The sequence below is a fragment of the Protopterus annectens genome, chromosome 1.part2 (genome assembly GCF_019279795.1).
Source record: "Protopterus annectens isolate FY-2018-M chromosome 1.part2, PAN1.0, whole genome shotgun sequence".
NCBI lineage: Eukaryota > Metazoa > Chordata > Ceratodontiformes > Protopteridae > Protopterus > Protopterus annectens.
Window position 1 is genome coordinate 108166968 of NC_056727.1, and position 14724 is coordinate 108181691.

The 14724-nt window shown below is 41.2% G+C and overlaps 1 protein-coding gene across 1 annotated transcript in view; it reads right to left on the reverse strand.

Annotated features, from left to right (window-relative positions):
• The window catches only part of PSME4 (proteasome activator subunit 4), a 2990260-nt gene that overhangs the window by 215348 nt on the left and 2760188 nt on the right, over positions 1 to 14724 (reverse strand). The window contains exon 43 of the mRNA XM_044055122.1: positions 11309 to 11464. Coding sequence (XP_043911057.1) covers positions 11309 to 11464 — 156 coding nt within the window. The remainder of the gene's footprint in view (positions 1 to 11308; positions 11465 to 14724) is intronic.

Here is a 14724-nt window from a genome sequence, read left to right on the forward strand (position 1 = left end):
AAATATGCTCCTGATACTTTAATATATGAAACTGGCAGGTTAAGACCCTAATGGCCAAGGCTGCAAGAAGTGTATACCTTATTACTCCATCTATCCAGCGCCCTGGAATCTCTATCAGAGGGGGTAGGATTTTTGGCAGTAGTAGCCTTAATGCCCTTGGGTCCCTGTGAAATGGTCTCAGGATCCGCAGTAGGACTTTTAAAGAGGAACTTGTGAGAGTTAGGAACCCTGTAATATTTATCAGGTTTTCTGGGAGCAGGAGGTAAAGAGTCAGGGGCCAAGCTAGATTCTGAGAAGGCATCATCAACAACAATGTCCAGTACAGGGGGAATAGCTAAAGGCCTGTGTTGGGGCAGGAGTAAGAAATCCCTAAGCCTCTTTTTAGAGTCAGAGTAATCCTGGCTTTCCCAGCAAAAATGCTCCCTAAGAGTATGCAAGGTTTCACCAAAGGAGAAATCCTCTGGAGGGGTAGCAGAGGGAATAGAGTCCTCTGCATCAGAATCCTCATAGGTAGATAAGGGTAAATCCTGGTCATTAGAGGAAACAGAAATTTCAGAATCCTCATCAGAAGCATCATAAAGAAACTTAGTCTTAGGTCTCTTAGGGTGGTTTCCCCTGATTACAGTAATAAGGTCTTCATCCATTCTTATCATTTGTTTTTTAGGCATAGAGGCCTGACCATGCAGGTCTGGGTGTCGGTTTTCTAGGCATGGATCGAGTTTTAGGCCTTGAAGAAGAAGATGGTGTTGGTTTAATATGCAAGTCAGTAGGCTTGAATACATTCTCAGTAGCCGGTGCCTGCACAGCGGCTCCGGACCCATCCAAGGTACAGACATCTGCAGGTTCCACAGTTGAAGCATCTCGTGGCATACCGGACTCTGAATGGGTCTCAGTAGAGGCCTGTGAATCTGAAGTAGTGGATATCAGGGACTGCGAAAGCACCTCACTGAGTACTGGTGAACTGGCGACTAGCTTAGGAGAAGTGTCGTCAGCAGCTTTGGACCTATGTGGTCTGTCTCTATCATTATCTTTGCATTTTTTCAGAATTTCGGTAGTCGGGTGACTTACTGAAGCCATATCTGGATAACTGAACCGAGTACCAAAATATTTAGAAGCATAAATAAACCGACGACTAATAGTCTGTTGTTTAAATAAGGCACAAAACCGACAGCGAGGTACGTCGTGGTCAGGGCCTAAGCAAGGAATGCAGTACAAATGAAAATCTTTATGAGGTATTTGCTTTCCACAAGAAATACAATTAACTTTTACTGACACTGGTTTAGAGCAAGATCCCCAACTACGTACTTAGCTTAGTTGTAGACTTCGGTTCTGAAACTCAAAAACGAACATTTTAGGAGTCGGACGACTGGCACTTGCGAACTGCTTCTGCTTCGGGCATCGCACTGCAAGAAAGACTGGTGTAATGGCATCGGCTGCATGCTTTATACCCCTGACTACCTGACATCATGGAAGATGAGACAGCAATCGACGCAGGACCCAAGACTTTGATAATCAGGCCGTCTGAGGGCTACTGCAGGCAGATAACCCAAATGTGATGACTGCAACAGTGAAACACGAAGAACATCCAGTTTGTTCTCTCAGTGAGTGTCACGAGATTGAAGCCAGCACAAACAGAACATCCTGAATCTAAATGGGCAGCACCCAAAAAACAGATGCATCCCTTTGGGCATCTGAAATGAGTATTTTTTGCCTGCAGGAAATGCATTTCTTGAAACCAGTTGATTTGTTTGCCATCCCGGAGTGCTATATCTAAAGGGAAAGGCCCAAAAATGAAAATATTTACCAGTATGTATTTTTTTAAACAAGAAAAACTACCGACAATGGTAGTCAAAGAAAGTTACTCTAAAACATGTAGAAAGAAACAATGGTGGGGGGAAGGAAAGCCGAAGTACCAGCAATGGTACAAGAAAGAAATGCCAAAGTTTCTGTAGAAGGGAAAGAAAGAAGACCGACCTGATGAAAAACTCTAAAAAGGGAGGCAGGTGAAGAAGAAACTCAAATGAATGTCTAGTAGAAAGAAGTTTCTGAAAAACTCAGTTTTTTTCTAAAAATGCACATGATAGCTTGAGAGCTAGAGGATCTACGTCATATGGTGACAAACAAGATCTGAGGCATGTTAGGTTGGAGGGGCATTATGGCTAAAAGGAGGAGCTATATAGTTGGATCCAGTGATCTGGGAGAAGCAGCCAAGTCGGATTTGAGACTCATCAGTTCAGGAATGAGTGACAATTACAACATCAGATCTACTGTTTGGATATTCACGAGAAAAAAATGAAAGAACGAGAGTTCATTCTGCATATAATATTATTTCAAGATAACTCTACAATCTAAGAGCATTAAGGATATATTTGCAGACTGTCTTTGACTGCCTTCATATTTTTGATCTTTTCCTCATAAAACTGTGGTTTTCTGGCAAATCGCTGAAGAATGCAGTCATTAAATTATAGCAGACATTTGAGTTTCAGATTTTGTATCCTTCAGGAAATGTACAGTAATGCAAATTCTGTTACTTTGGCAAATAATTTTAATAGTTAAAATGTGCCCCTTATTTGAAAGGCCTTTGTCCTTTCTATTTATTTATTTTGTTGTCTCTGATGGTTGAGTAGTATGCAAGGTTGCACTGTTCTGAATAAAGTGCCTTGAGAGCTATGGTTGGAAGATTTGAAAGATACAGGTGATCTGTGACAAGACTGCCCTCATAGTCAGTCTGGAACTGACAATGACTGATGCATGTCTTAAGGAGTTTGGATGTGTTTACTATAACTGAAAGTTCATGCCAATTAAAAATGGAGTGCATAAGGCATTAACAGGGCTTGTATCTGTTTACTTCAGTTGTACAAATGTTCCTCATGGTTCTGTATAGCTGGAATCTTACAGGCACATTTTGCCTTCATAGTGCTGTGGTCTTCTTCCCTAGTTTTAGATTATATTTTAGAGTTGTCATAAGCCCCCAATAGCATTTGCATGTAATGCTTCATATACTTTTTTTCCTTACTTTTTTTTTTTGCTTTTTAGAAAGCCTGTATGCTGATGATTGCAAGGACAAGTATGTAGAATAATTTCAACTCTTGGTCACCCAGTAAGTGTTACTAGGAGTTGAGATTCTACCAAGGGGAAGCCCATTAGTACTGTCTAATGGAAAGAAATGTGATTTGCAGCTTTCAGTTCTCATAGGTAGGTACTAGGCTATCTGCCCGAGGGCATTTATAAGCCCAGCCAGAGTGTGTCAGCTTTCGCCGCCCCATTGATTAATTAACTGAGCCTCTGTCAAGAAGAGCCAATGAAGTGATCCCAGGGGTGTATTTTCCGTTACCCATCCACTCGTCAAGGTTTCTCTTGAAGAGTGTTAATGAGGGGCTCTCCCCAATGTAGTTAGGAATTTTGTTCCAAAGCATGGGGAGTCTCTGTGACAGGAATCTATCCCTCCAGCATGTTCTATTTATTGTTGTGGTGAGGTTTAGCTCACTAGAGTGAGTGGCTCGCAGTGACTTGGATTTCTTTAGGTGGAACATGTCCATCAATTCTGAGTTGGACATGGCTTTGTAAGTCAGGCAGAGATCACCTCTGAGTAAGCAATATGCCACTGAGTACAGCCAGAGCTTTTCCAGTCAGGCTGCATAGGACATATGTTTGAGGCCAGTAATCCTCTTGGTGTGGTACTTTTGTGGTCTTTCCAGCTGTTGGAAGTGTCTTGTGAGGTACATCCCAAATGGGGCACTGTACTCTATGATGGGTCTGATGAGTGACGAGTAGAGGGGCACTATAACCTCTTTTTCTAGATGCGAACCCTTTAGTAATTAGATGGGCTACATAGAAGGATTTCCTAACTACTTTGACAATATGATTGTCAAAGGAGAGATTACTATCTACCTGGGTCCCCAGATCTCTTATTACCTCATCTGTATTAAGGGGGCTGCCACCTATGTGGTAATTCATGGGCGTTTTGTTTTCCCAAACGGGATGACTATGCATTTTTTGGCATTTAGCTTAAGACCATGACTTTGACACCATGTGTCCTTCTCAGTAAGGCCCTTTTGGAGAATGTCCATGTCAGTTGGAGAGTCAATTACAGCTCCCAGTTTGCAGTCATCAGCAAACTTGGTTAGCCGTAGTCCTCCTATGTTTGCCTGTACTTCTGAGAAGTATATGCCGAACAGTAGGGGGTCACATGACTGAGCCTTGTGGGACACAGCTTGTGACTGGTTTAGAGTTGGACCTGGAGCCCGCTATTCTTACCGTGTGAGTTCTGTCTGTAAGCGAGTTGGCAACTCATCTCGTGACATAGGGGTTTATGTTTAGGCTGGTGAGTTTTTCTATAATTCCCAAGTGGAGAATGGTGCCAAAAGCCTTGGCGAGGTCAAGGTAGGCTGTGTGACCCACGTTCCTCTCATCTATGGCCCTGGTGACAATCTCCAAGAAGTCAACCAGGTTTAGTACTCATGATCTGCCCTTAACAAAGCCGAACTGGGTCGGGTCAAGTGTTTGGAGGTTCCCAATGTCTTTGTTAATGAGTTCCATGATGATGCTCTCCATAGCCTTGCAGACCAGGCTAGTCAGGCTTATGGGGCGATAGTTACCAGGGTCAGTTGTGGCCCCTCCTTTGTGGAGCGGAATAACCATTGCTGTGCACCATTCTATGGGCACGTAGCCTGTGGAGAGGCTGAGGTTGAACAGTGTGTTTAGGTGGGACGTTAGTTTGTTCTGTAGTTCGTGCAAGATGCAGCCTGGGACACCATCTGGCCCCAATGACACTGTGCTTTTGGCTTTTGAAAGGGCTGTTTTCACCTGTGCGTATGTGATTTCTGGGACACTACACTTTTCCGGTATTGTTGTGGGTCCTTTTGGGGGTGAGAGGGGGGTGAATCTACTGCCAGGATGTTGGCAATATCAGTAGGTTCAGTATATTTTGTGCTATTTTGCAGTAGCTCAGAGCATATCTGTGAGTTGCCACTTAGATTCTTGACATAGCTAAAGATGGCTTTGTGGTTATCTTTCGAATCTTTGACTATTTTTCTTTTGAAGTTAGCCTTGGATGATTTTATGGGGGACCTTAGTTTCTTACTGATACTGATCAGGGATGTCTTTCCTTCTTGGGATTTGCTTTTTTCTGAACTAGTTTCCTCCTTCTATTGTATAGCCTGTTTATGGCAGGGGTCCACCAGACTGGTTTCCTTCTCTTAGGGGAGTGAGTCTTGGTTTTGCTAGGGATGGCATGATCCATGCATCCTTGTAGATGCTCATAGAGTGCATTTGTAAAGATTCCTGCATCTTGGACACTGTTATCCTTTAGCGTGGGGGCTGTGAAACCTACCACCTCTGTCTTAAGTAAGGTGAAGTTTGCTGTAGAAAAGATTTTCACTGTGGTTTCCTTGGTTGGGGGTGGTGGTGTGGTGTGGACATCCACAGTGATTAGTTTATGGTCTGATCTAACCAGTGACAGTTTGACCACCGGTGCCGAACACCTGTCGCCCATGTTGGTGATGACCAGGTCCAATATGTTTTCACCTCTGGTAGGGGAGTTTACCAGCTGATCCAGGGCATTTGAGTTGATAAATTCCAGGAAGCGCTGGACCTGGGAGTTTGTACTTTTTGAGTAGTTTTCGATGTTAATGGTAGGGTAATTAAATGCACCCAATATCAGGGTGTTCGGTAGGACCTTCATGTTCTCCAGTGTCTCCAGAGAGGCGGAGTGGTGTTCCTGGGTCATGGAGGGTGATCTGTAGCAGGCCACAATTTGCATTGCAGATTTGCCCGATGTCAGTTGCACATGGATGATCTCAGAAGTATCATGCTGTGTCACTAACCTGGAGGTGTAGGTATCCTTGATGAATATGGATACACCCCCTCCTTTTGTGTTTCGGTCCATGATCTGTGGCCGAAATGTGTGGTATGAGTTGTAGCCTGGTAGTGCTGGGGTGCTCTGTGGATCCTTGAACCAGGTTTCAGTTACTGCACAGATGTCGACTTTCTCCATACTGAGGAGTGCTTTGAGCGCATGCATTTTGAGATTTAAACTCCTGGCGTTGAGTAGCATAACCCTCATTTTTTTATTTGTGCTGTTTACGGAGGTGGGTTTGACTTTTGAGCCTTGCCTAAAAAAAGGCACTATGGGAGCAGCAACAGCCTTGGCCAGTATTCGAAAGCCTAGGGGTGACAGGTGCAAGCCGTCTCTTGTGAAGCGACAAGGGTTGTTGAGCATGTTGTCCCAGGCTGACAGACACTGGATCCCCTTTGAATGACACCAGAAGCTTAGCCAAGTGTTGAAATTGATCATTTTTTCTTTATACTGCGGTATCATTCTTGGTGAGGGCAGAATGCTACTCAGGGTCATACCCGCCTGGGCTACATGATCAGAGAGCTCTTCCATGTCTCTTTTCATGTAGTCCAGGGAGGTATGTCTAAGGTCATTGCCACCAACATGAACAATGACAAAGTCATATTTGTACTTGTTCTGGAGTGACCTGAGTACTTGTGTTATGTGGCGGATTCTGGGTCTCGACAGGCAGCTGACAGTAACATTCTCCTTGTCCAGCTTAGTGAGTGGGACATCAGTGTGCCTGATTGTAGAGTCACCTATTACTAGTGTGTTAGGTATGTTATTTCGCCTTAAGGGCTGTGATTGTGCGGCACACTGATTTTGTGTTTTATGTGTTGTCTGGTTTGTGACGGGAGGTGCAGATTTTTTGGCTGTCTGCTTTGGAGGTTTCTGATGCTTTTGCAGGTTTTTATTTAGAGCCTCCGAGTATGATTTTGTGTATTTGTGTGTACTTTTTGCCAGTGCTGGTTTAGTATGTCTATGTGAGGCAAGTGTTAACCTTCTCCTCATGACTGCCTGTTCCAGTCTTGGGTGGAGAGAGCTTAGCCTCCAATTTAGCTATATAATTGCATCTCTCGCATATGTTAATGTTTTGTGGTAGGAGGAGAGGGTTGTCTGTGTACATGAGGCAGTTGTAACATTGCCTCAGGATACCCAGGTTCACCAGCTGGACTGGAGAGTATATCTGAAATTGCCCTTTGGTCATGACTGAATAGTAGATTGAGCTGCTTAGTCACTTGGCTGGTGAGGGGTGAATAATGAGCCTTGCCCTGCTGGGCAATCAAGTGTTGGGGAATATTAGTGCTTGCTATTAGGTCTGAGCAAGTGCTGGACTGTAGGATGCTTTTTAAGAGCTTAGGTTGAGATTTAGACTACTTTCAAGGGAAAAACTGAAGAGGAGACTTGGTGGAGCTGGGAATAATTTAGCCCTAGCTAACCGGCGCTGCTGGACATGCAAAACCATGCAAACGCGGTTTTTACAGCAGGGAAATGAAAGAGATAGAAATTAGCCAAAAATGGCCTATAAACTACTAACTTCTGGGCTGGAACCACTCCTCCAGGGACTGATGGCTGCTCAAAGCTCCCACTCTCACAGGTGAACAGAGAAACCTCCTTCTATCCAAGTAAGGTATGGGCAACTCAGGAACTTGTAACACAGCCCTGAATTCAGCACTAGCCTGAAAACTGGACTATACTAGCTTAGAAAGGTGGGAAACAAGGAAACAATTTTTTTGAAAAGATAAGGCAAAAACAGTAAAAAATATACTTAAAACAGCTTTAAACTACTACAAACAGTAAAAAATACACTTAAAACAGCTTTAGATGACTACAGGCACTCAGAAGAGGCTTTTAAACAAATTACTCAATTAACCAGTAAAAAAATGTCAAAACTGAGCCCTGTTCCTGTAATCTTCAATCAGACAAGTTCTAACTGCACACTCCTGCCAATGGGGTGCAGGGGAACCTTTTCCAAAAAAAAGAAGGCCTGGATTAGTGCTCAAGTTATACAAAAAAAGCTAGATTCAGCAGGCCTGAATCTAGTTTATGCAACAGCAAACAAGGCACACTAATTTCAGTAAGAAACAGTTCAAATATGCAGGCACTATAAGCCTCTAACCAGAAATTCCCAGCTCAGAAGGGCAGAATCCAGCCTCTCCTCCCACAAGAGTGCAGACCACAAACCTTCCTAATGTAAAATGACTGGCCTGAAGCCCAAGTACTTAAACCAGAACTAATACACTTTTAGAATAACAGACACTGAGCCTTCAATCAGCAGTTCCCAACTTAGAAGGATGTAAGCTACCTGTCTTGCCACAACAGTGCAGACCACAAACCTTCTTAATGTAAAACAACTGGTCTGAAGCCCAAGTGCTTAAACCAAAAGGCTGAGAATGATAGCTACACCAAGCAGTAATAAATACAACTGAGTACTTTTAAGATGGCACAAAAGCAAAATAAAGTAATAAAGTAAGAAGAAACACAAATACAGTAAAAGCAGATGAATAAAGTGCAATTTTTTTTGTACTTGCGTATTATCGCAACTACATTTTAGAGGTCGCAAAATTGACATACCTCAACTGTTAGGAGTGCAGGAAACACTGAAAGGTGCTACACAAAGTCCTTATTGTTGAGGAAATAGTTTGCATTACTTTCAGGAAGAGACAAATTGTAAGAAATCCTCTTCCTGATTTGCATGTATTACAGACACATGCTTTCATTGTCATGGCTGCTATTGTGCTAACAAATGGAAAGTATAAGTAGCTGTTTGAGGCTCCAATTTCTACAAAGGGTATAACAGCAATTTTGAAATTGTGTCCTTATCGTGTGTGGGTTACAGTTCACAGACGTGATGTATTATTAAGAACACGCACAGCAGAAGAGATGAATGGGCTTAGGATGAGCTACAGTTGTTTCCTGCATGTCACATGTAACGGTTTATTTTTTTTAAATTTTTTCACGTCTGTTTCCCCAGTCCCGTGCACGCATCTAGGCACATGTTAACTTTTGCAGTGTCCCATTTCTGCCTCGTATTTTTAAAGTAGCCCTCGCAAACTCATCGGTATCCAACTCACCCTACACTCTTACTGTCAGTAAATAACGGCGTGCATTTCTTTTCAGACCTCATCGGCCTGAAACACAGCACAGACTTCCACAAGAAAAGTGTGTGTTGTTTTTACTTTCCAAATGCATGCTTCTTCTCCAGCTGTGTATGATTTCTGCTATGTTGCATTAAGTTCCTGCCATCTGAGTAGTGCTCATCGTTGCTTGATTGAGGCAGTGAACGTGACAGGGAACACATGGCAAGAATGATGGCAGCTTTGGCAGCTGCTTGCAAGAACGGGCAAGGGCATCACTGCTACATCGTAAAGGAATGCAGTGTGTAGCTGCTGACAAAAAGTAGCTGCCTCTGATTACAGCTTACTGTGTTCCTCAGACTTAAGCAGTGTAATCCGACAGTTGAAAAAACTTTGAACATCAATTATCAGTGTTACATGCACTGCTGTCACTTGCAGTATCCACATTTTGCAGCCGCTAAAATGTGGTTGCGATAATACGCAAGTACCTTTTCTTTTTTTGAATGAGCAAATGAGATGGGCCCAGGATTAGTATCCAAATGCAAATTTACAAGAGGGGTGGGCAATTTCAAAGCCACCCAAGATTAACAGCAAAACAAAAGCAGTGAGGGTGGGTGGGGGAACTAACTGAAAAAACAGAGCCACAACTTCCAGCTAGATAGTATTCAATGCAACACAAATAAATCAATTTAAATGCTGTATTACTTGAAAAAAGTGCAGATAAAGATTTACTTAAATTCACGTATATGTCCAGTTGATTGCAGGTAGGTTTTAGCCAGCCAAAGCTCAGAGTTTAAGCAGAAAATAATCCAAAATGTACCACTTATATAAGGCAGAAACCGAATATCAATGAAGTGAAACTACCCCCACATATCACTGGCTATGCAGGAAACCTAACAAACACTAAATTCTAACAAGCATTAACTGAAAAAACAGAGCCACAACTTCCAGCTAGATAGTATTCAATGCAAAACAAAAAAATAAAAATTTAAATGCTGTATTATTTGAAAAAAGTGCAAAAAGTTACGCAAAGTAAAATTACAAAACTATCGAAAACATAAATTTATAATTTTGTTGTGATTCCACATCTAAATACAATAAATCTTTCACACAGAAGTTACATTTTCATTCTTTCTATATGTTGACAGATAAAAAAAATGACAACATATTTTTCAGCACTCAGCAACATAATCCAGTGCTACAGTGATATAGCTGTATCTGACAAGAATTCACTGGAACCTATGTATTTTCTGCATTCAATAATATAGTCGAGACTGAACTACGGGAGCTTGCTCCTTAAGATAACCGAAGTAAGCCACTGCCATGGAATAAAGGGAAAAAGCCCTGGCTACAGCTCAGGTGACCTAAGTTTAAGAAGCAACTCTGCCATCTGAGATGCTGGGAGGAGGAGGGACACACCTATCCTTGGGGGGGGGGGGGTAAGTGGTTGCACCTGACAGTTTCTCACATGCGACCCTGGTGGAGGCCAGTGATTCTAAAAGGAGAGCTGCACTTAGTGAGAAATGGTGGAGGACACTAAGTCACCATGGAGGTGGGACACTGTGTCAGTATGTCCCCAGTACAATTCCACCCACTGGATATCGAGAAGCTGATGGTCAGCTGGAGGGGTGCAAAATACAAATATTTAAATATATACATATATACATACACACACACACACACACACACACACATATATATATATATATATATATATATACACACACACACACACACACAAAATAAATACAAATATATAAATACTGAAAGTACATACTGCAGACATATCACAACTTAACTGTACCACTAAAACATCAGCAGGCTGGAGAAACACAGTTTTTGAAAACTAAGTCAATATCCATCATCTAAATTGAATTACAATCTGTGGCAAAGACTGAAAGACAAAGTGTATTTCCTGAAGCAGAGGGATCAATTGCTCTGTTCTGCTGAAACTCGTAAGGAGTTTTGGGGTCATGATTTTTTGTGGCATTTAATCTGGCAATAATCACGGTTTTGCATCCCCCCCAACTGCCTGCTAAGGTGTTACCATCGCAGCTAGTATATTGTACTATGGGAGTATAGGGGTTGCCTGTACTCATGTTTTACAGCTATTTCATCTCAAAGGTTCAAACCACGTTTCAGAAACCAGGTTATATCTGCTAGAATTCAAGTAGTTCTAGTGAATTCATTCCAGTCACATCATTACAAGAGCTTCAAATAACTTTGTTCCAAAACTCACATGAAAACACTTTGAATAAAACAAAGACTAACACAGAAAAACAGCATAAAATCTGTGAACTTCACTTCCCAAACATTTAATCATTCAATATTCATTCATATTACTAAACATTAGCTTTCAACCAACTCACTCAGCATTTATTATGACGGATTTTACCTCAAGCTGCTCATCTTCTAGAAGTTTCAACACCAGCCACTTAATGGCTTGAACTGCCTCTTCATTGTTGTGAAAAATAAACAGATTATAGAATACCACGGTCTGGAGATAGGTCAGTATTGTGTATCTGGCATGCCACGAACTACTTCCAGCACTCTAACACAAAAAGAAAAGGAAAAACATATTGCTGAAAGTAAAGTTGGAACCAGCTCTTAAATGTAAAACAAAAAAAAAATGTCAAACAAATAAGGATAATACTTCCTATGCATAATGATCACAAACATTTCAAACTTACTTGACGGAAGCATAACTTTGTAAGAGATTCACCAAGACAGGAGATGACTGTGACTACATTCCTGTAGCAGGTTGTACAGTATGGATTGGCATGTGACTGGTGTTACCATTAAAGCTGGTCACAGTTTTCCAGCAGTCATTCAGCCAGGACTTACCATGTACCAACAAAAGACAGTAAATAAAAACTTTTTTCAGTTACTGTTAAAGAATGGGGGTCCTTCCAGTGCAAGCAGAAATTCAGTTGCGTCTCTCCACTCACCACCAAAAACCTTTGAGAGTTCACTGCATCATTTAATCACTGCATGTGGGTTTATTGACCAGCAATGTAGAGTTAAGCCTGGAAAATTTTCTACGGCTATTTTATTTCCCTGCATAAGACAACACTTTTTTTTTTTTGATATGGGTAGCAACTTGAAGTGCCACAAGGTTTGTTTGCAAAAAGCATTGTCATACACCTACATCAGTTCTTCAAGATAAGAAACTTCTTAACAGCAACATGTGCTTGTGGCAGAATTATAGCATATAAAAACTGTGAACAAATAATGTTGCTATACATTCACTAAATTAGAAATATAAAAGTTATCTAAAATTGTAGAACTAAAATAGAAAGAGCTGGAGGTATCTTTACTGCTACAGTTACCTCTACCTCCAAGATTTATTATGGTGAGTACACACTCGCCAATTACTTCAGTAGGAACGTTTGTGTAACATTAAGTGATAACATTTGGAGAATGGGAGAAAAAGTAACACAGAAGTCTCATATGACTTTTCTCTCCTAGGTGTCAGCTAGTTTGTATTCTGTGCACGGTCTATATGCCCTCCCTATGCCCACTTGAGTTTTTATTTTCTTCCACATTCCACACTTGTTACATGTGAACCACCAGTCCTCCAAATTATTCATAGTAGTGCATGTTATGTAAGCAAGTGTGCTCATCCTGTGAATTAATGGCACCGTGCCCAGGATTAGGTCCTCTGCGTTGCATCCACTGATTTTGGATATAGGTGGCCATGCCACAGCAACCTTTAAATGGATTAATTGGATACTCGGAGAATAAGTGAAGCTGGGCAGCATACCAAGCAGTAGTTAAGTAACACCTGGGAGATAACCAGTCACAGCTTCTCTTGTATAGCTGTATCAAAGCCTATTTTCCCCCTGCATGATCTTTCAGCATGTAGTATTAGGAGAATGTATGGCAGAGGTGCCAGAAGCTGCTGAAGGCTGGGGAAGGTAAAAGGGGCACTTAGTGGTCTGAAAGGACAGTTTTGTTTTTAGCTGTCTACTACTGTAACAGAAGCATATCTGTGACATAAGATGTATACATTGTAAATATGAGTTACACTTGTAATGACTGCACAGATATTTCATAGAAACTTAAAAATGTACAAATGAAGCTAATGCTGCACCTACATTGTATGTGATTCAGTAGCCATAAAAGTTAGAAGAAAAACTACAGTAGTACTGTAATACATTTATTGTTGCCGCACACAGAGTAGACACCAAAGAAGAGTGCTGGGAAGGCGTTAAACACAACTGTTAAGTGCTTAAGTGTTCAACAGCTTCACGCTGCTTCTTTGTGGTGACCACTGATTGCTATTAATGCTCTAGTGTGTGAATAGAGCCTAAAAGTAGTAGAAGGTACTTAATATTTGCTTGCTGAAAACCTTTCCACTGATATAATGGTGCTTAAGAATGCTGTTTAACAAGCATGCTTATTCCCCAAATTCAGACCATAATCACAGCTAGCCATACACTACAAGTTACTATCTTTCAAAAATAAGACATAAAATGCATCACAGAACATCTAGACCTTGGCAGCATTCACAACTCAGGTTGCTGAAGTGGAGCTTGACACAGGCTTATTGAGGGCTTCTGTCCTGGACTCACATGTTCTACAACTGGCTCTGCTCAGAGGTGTGCACAAAATGTTGCTGTGCCTTGTATTTGTGAGTGGTGGGGGCAGGAAACAGTGAGATTCTTACTTTTTAAATAATCCTTGCACTCAAACCTCACAGGCAAACACAGAAGATCACTATAACTTGTTTGGGACTGGAGAAAAGTGAAGTCATTACTTCTCAACTTTTCCTCACAATTAAAATTTTAGAATTATGCACAAATGGTTACTGTGGTTTTTGTGGGGCTACAACACTGTGGTCATTATTTCTTTAACTTTTCACACAATCATACCTCACTGGTATGTGTACAATATAACTATAGCTTGTGCAGGAGCAACAGCCTGGAATAAATAACTGATAACTTTTTTCTCTTTCCTCACAACCACATATCAGAACACTATACCTTTGGGAGGCAGGGGTAAGTAGGCATATTGTAGATATACATCTGTGATCAACAAGTTAAAATATGCTATTATTACATTTCATTTATCAGGTGGATAAACATATGGTAGCTGTCTTTTAGGGGTGGGGGTGAAGAGGCAAGCTGTATGATGTGTGACAGCAGCAACTTGAAATATATGACTGAGGCTACTTATTAATTAACTTTCATCCCAATCTGGCATCAGATGGATTCAAAGAAAGCAACTATCTCTTTTCTTTCTTTTGACAGTGAGATAGGCATTATCCTAATATATATATCCGGTATCTAATAACATATGTATTAACTCTGTTGATATTTGCTTCTTATATCTGTACTTGGAGCTTTTCCCCCGGGCCTCCATTGAAAAAGGACTCATTTCGGCCCATTGGACTTTCCCAGTTAACAAACTGAAAATAAATAAATAAATATATCTTTTGTATTTTTGCAAGGATTTATCTTCTCATTTTATTGAGAACTACTTTTTTGTCAGCTTTGATCATTAAGCCTTGAGCACATCTTATTTCTTCACTGAAAGAAAAAGACTTAACTTCTTTAGTCATGATTTTTGTCCAGACCATAACTGTAACAAAATGCTGCAGGAAGAATCTCTAAAATGTATCTCAAAGCACCTAGAATTCCATGGCTTCTGGGACCCAAGCAACCTCCACACACTCAGTTTAATTTTATTATTTCCTCCTCAGTTATTAAACTGCAGTCTTGGCCATTTAAGGAGTGGTGAAAGGATGCAGTAATAAAGTACGGTTGTGTAAAATCTTGCCATAACAGCCAACTACAACCTCTTACAGGA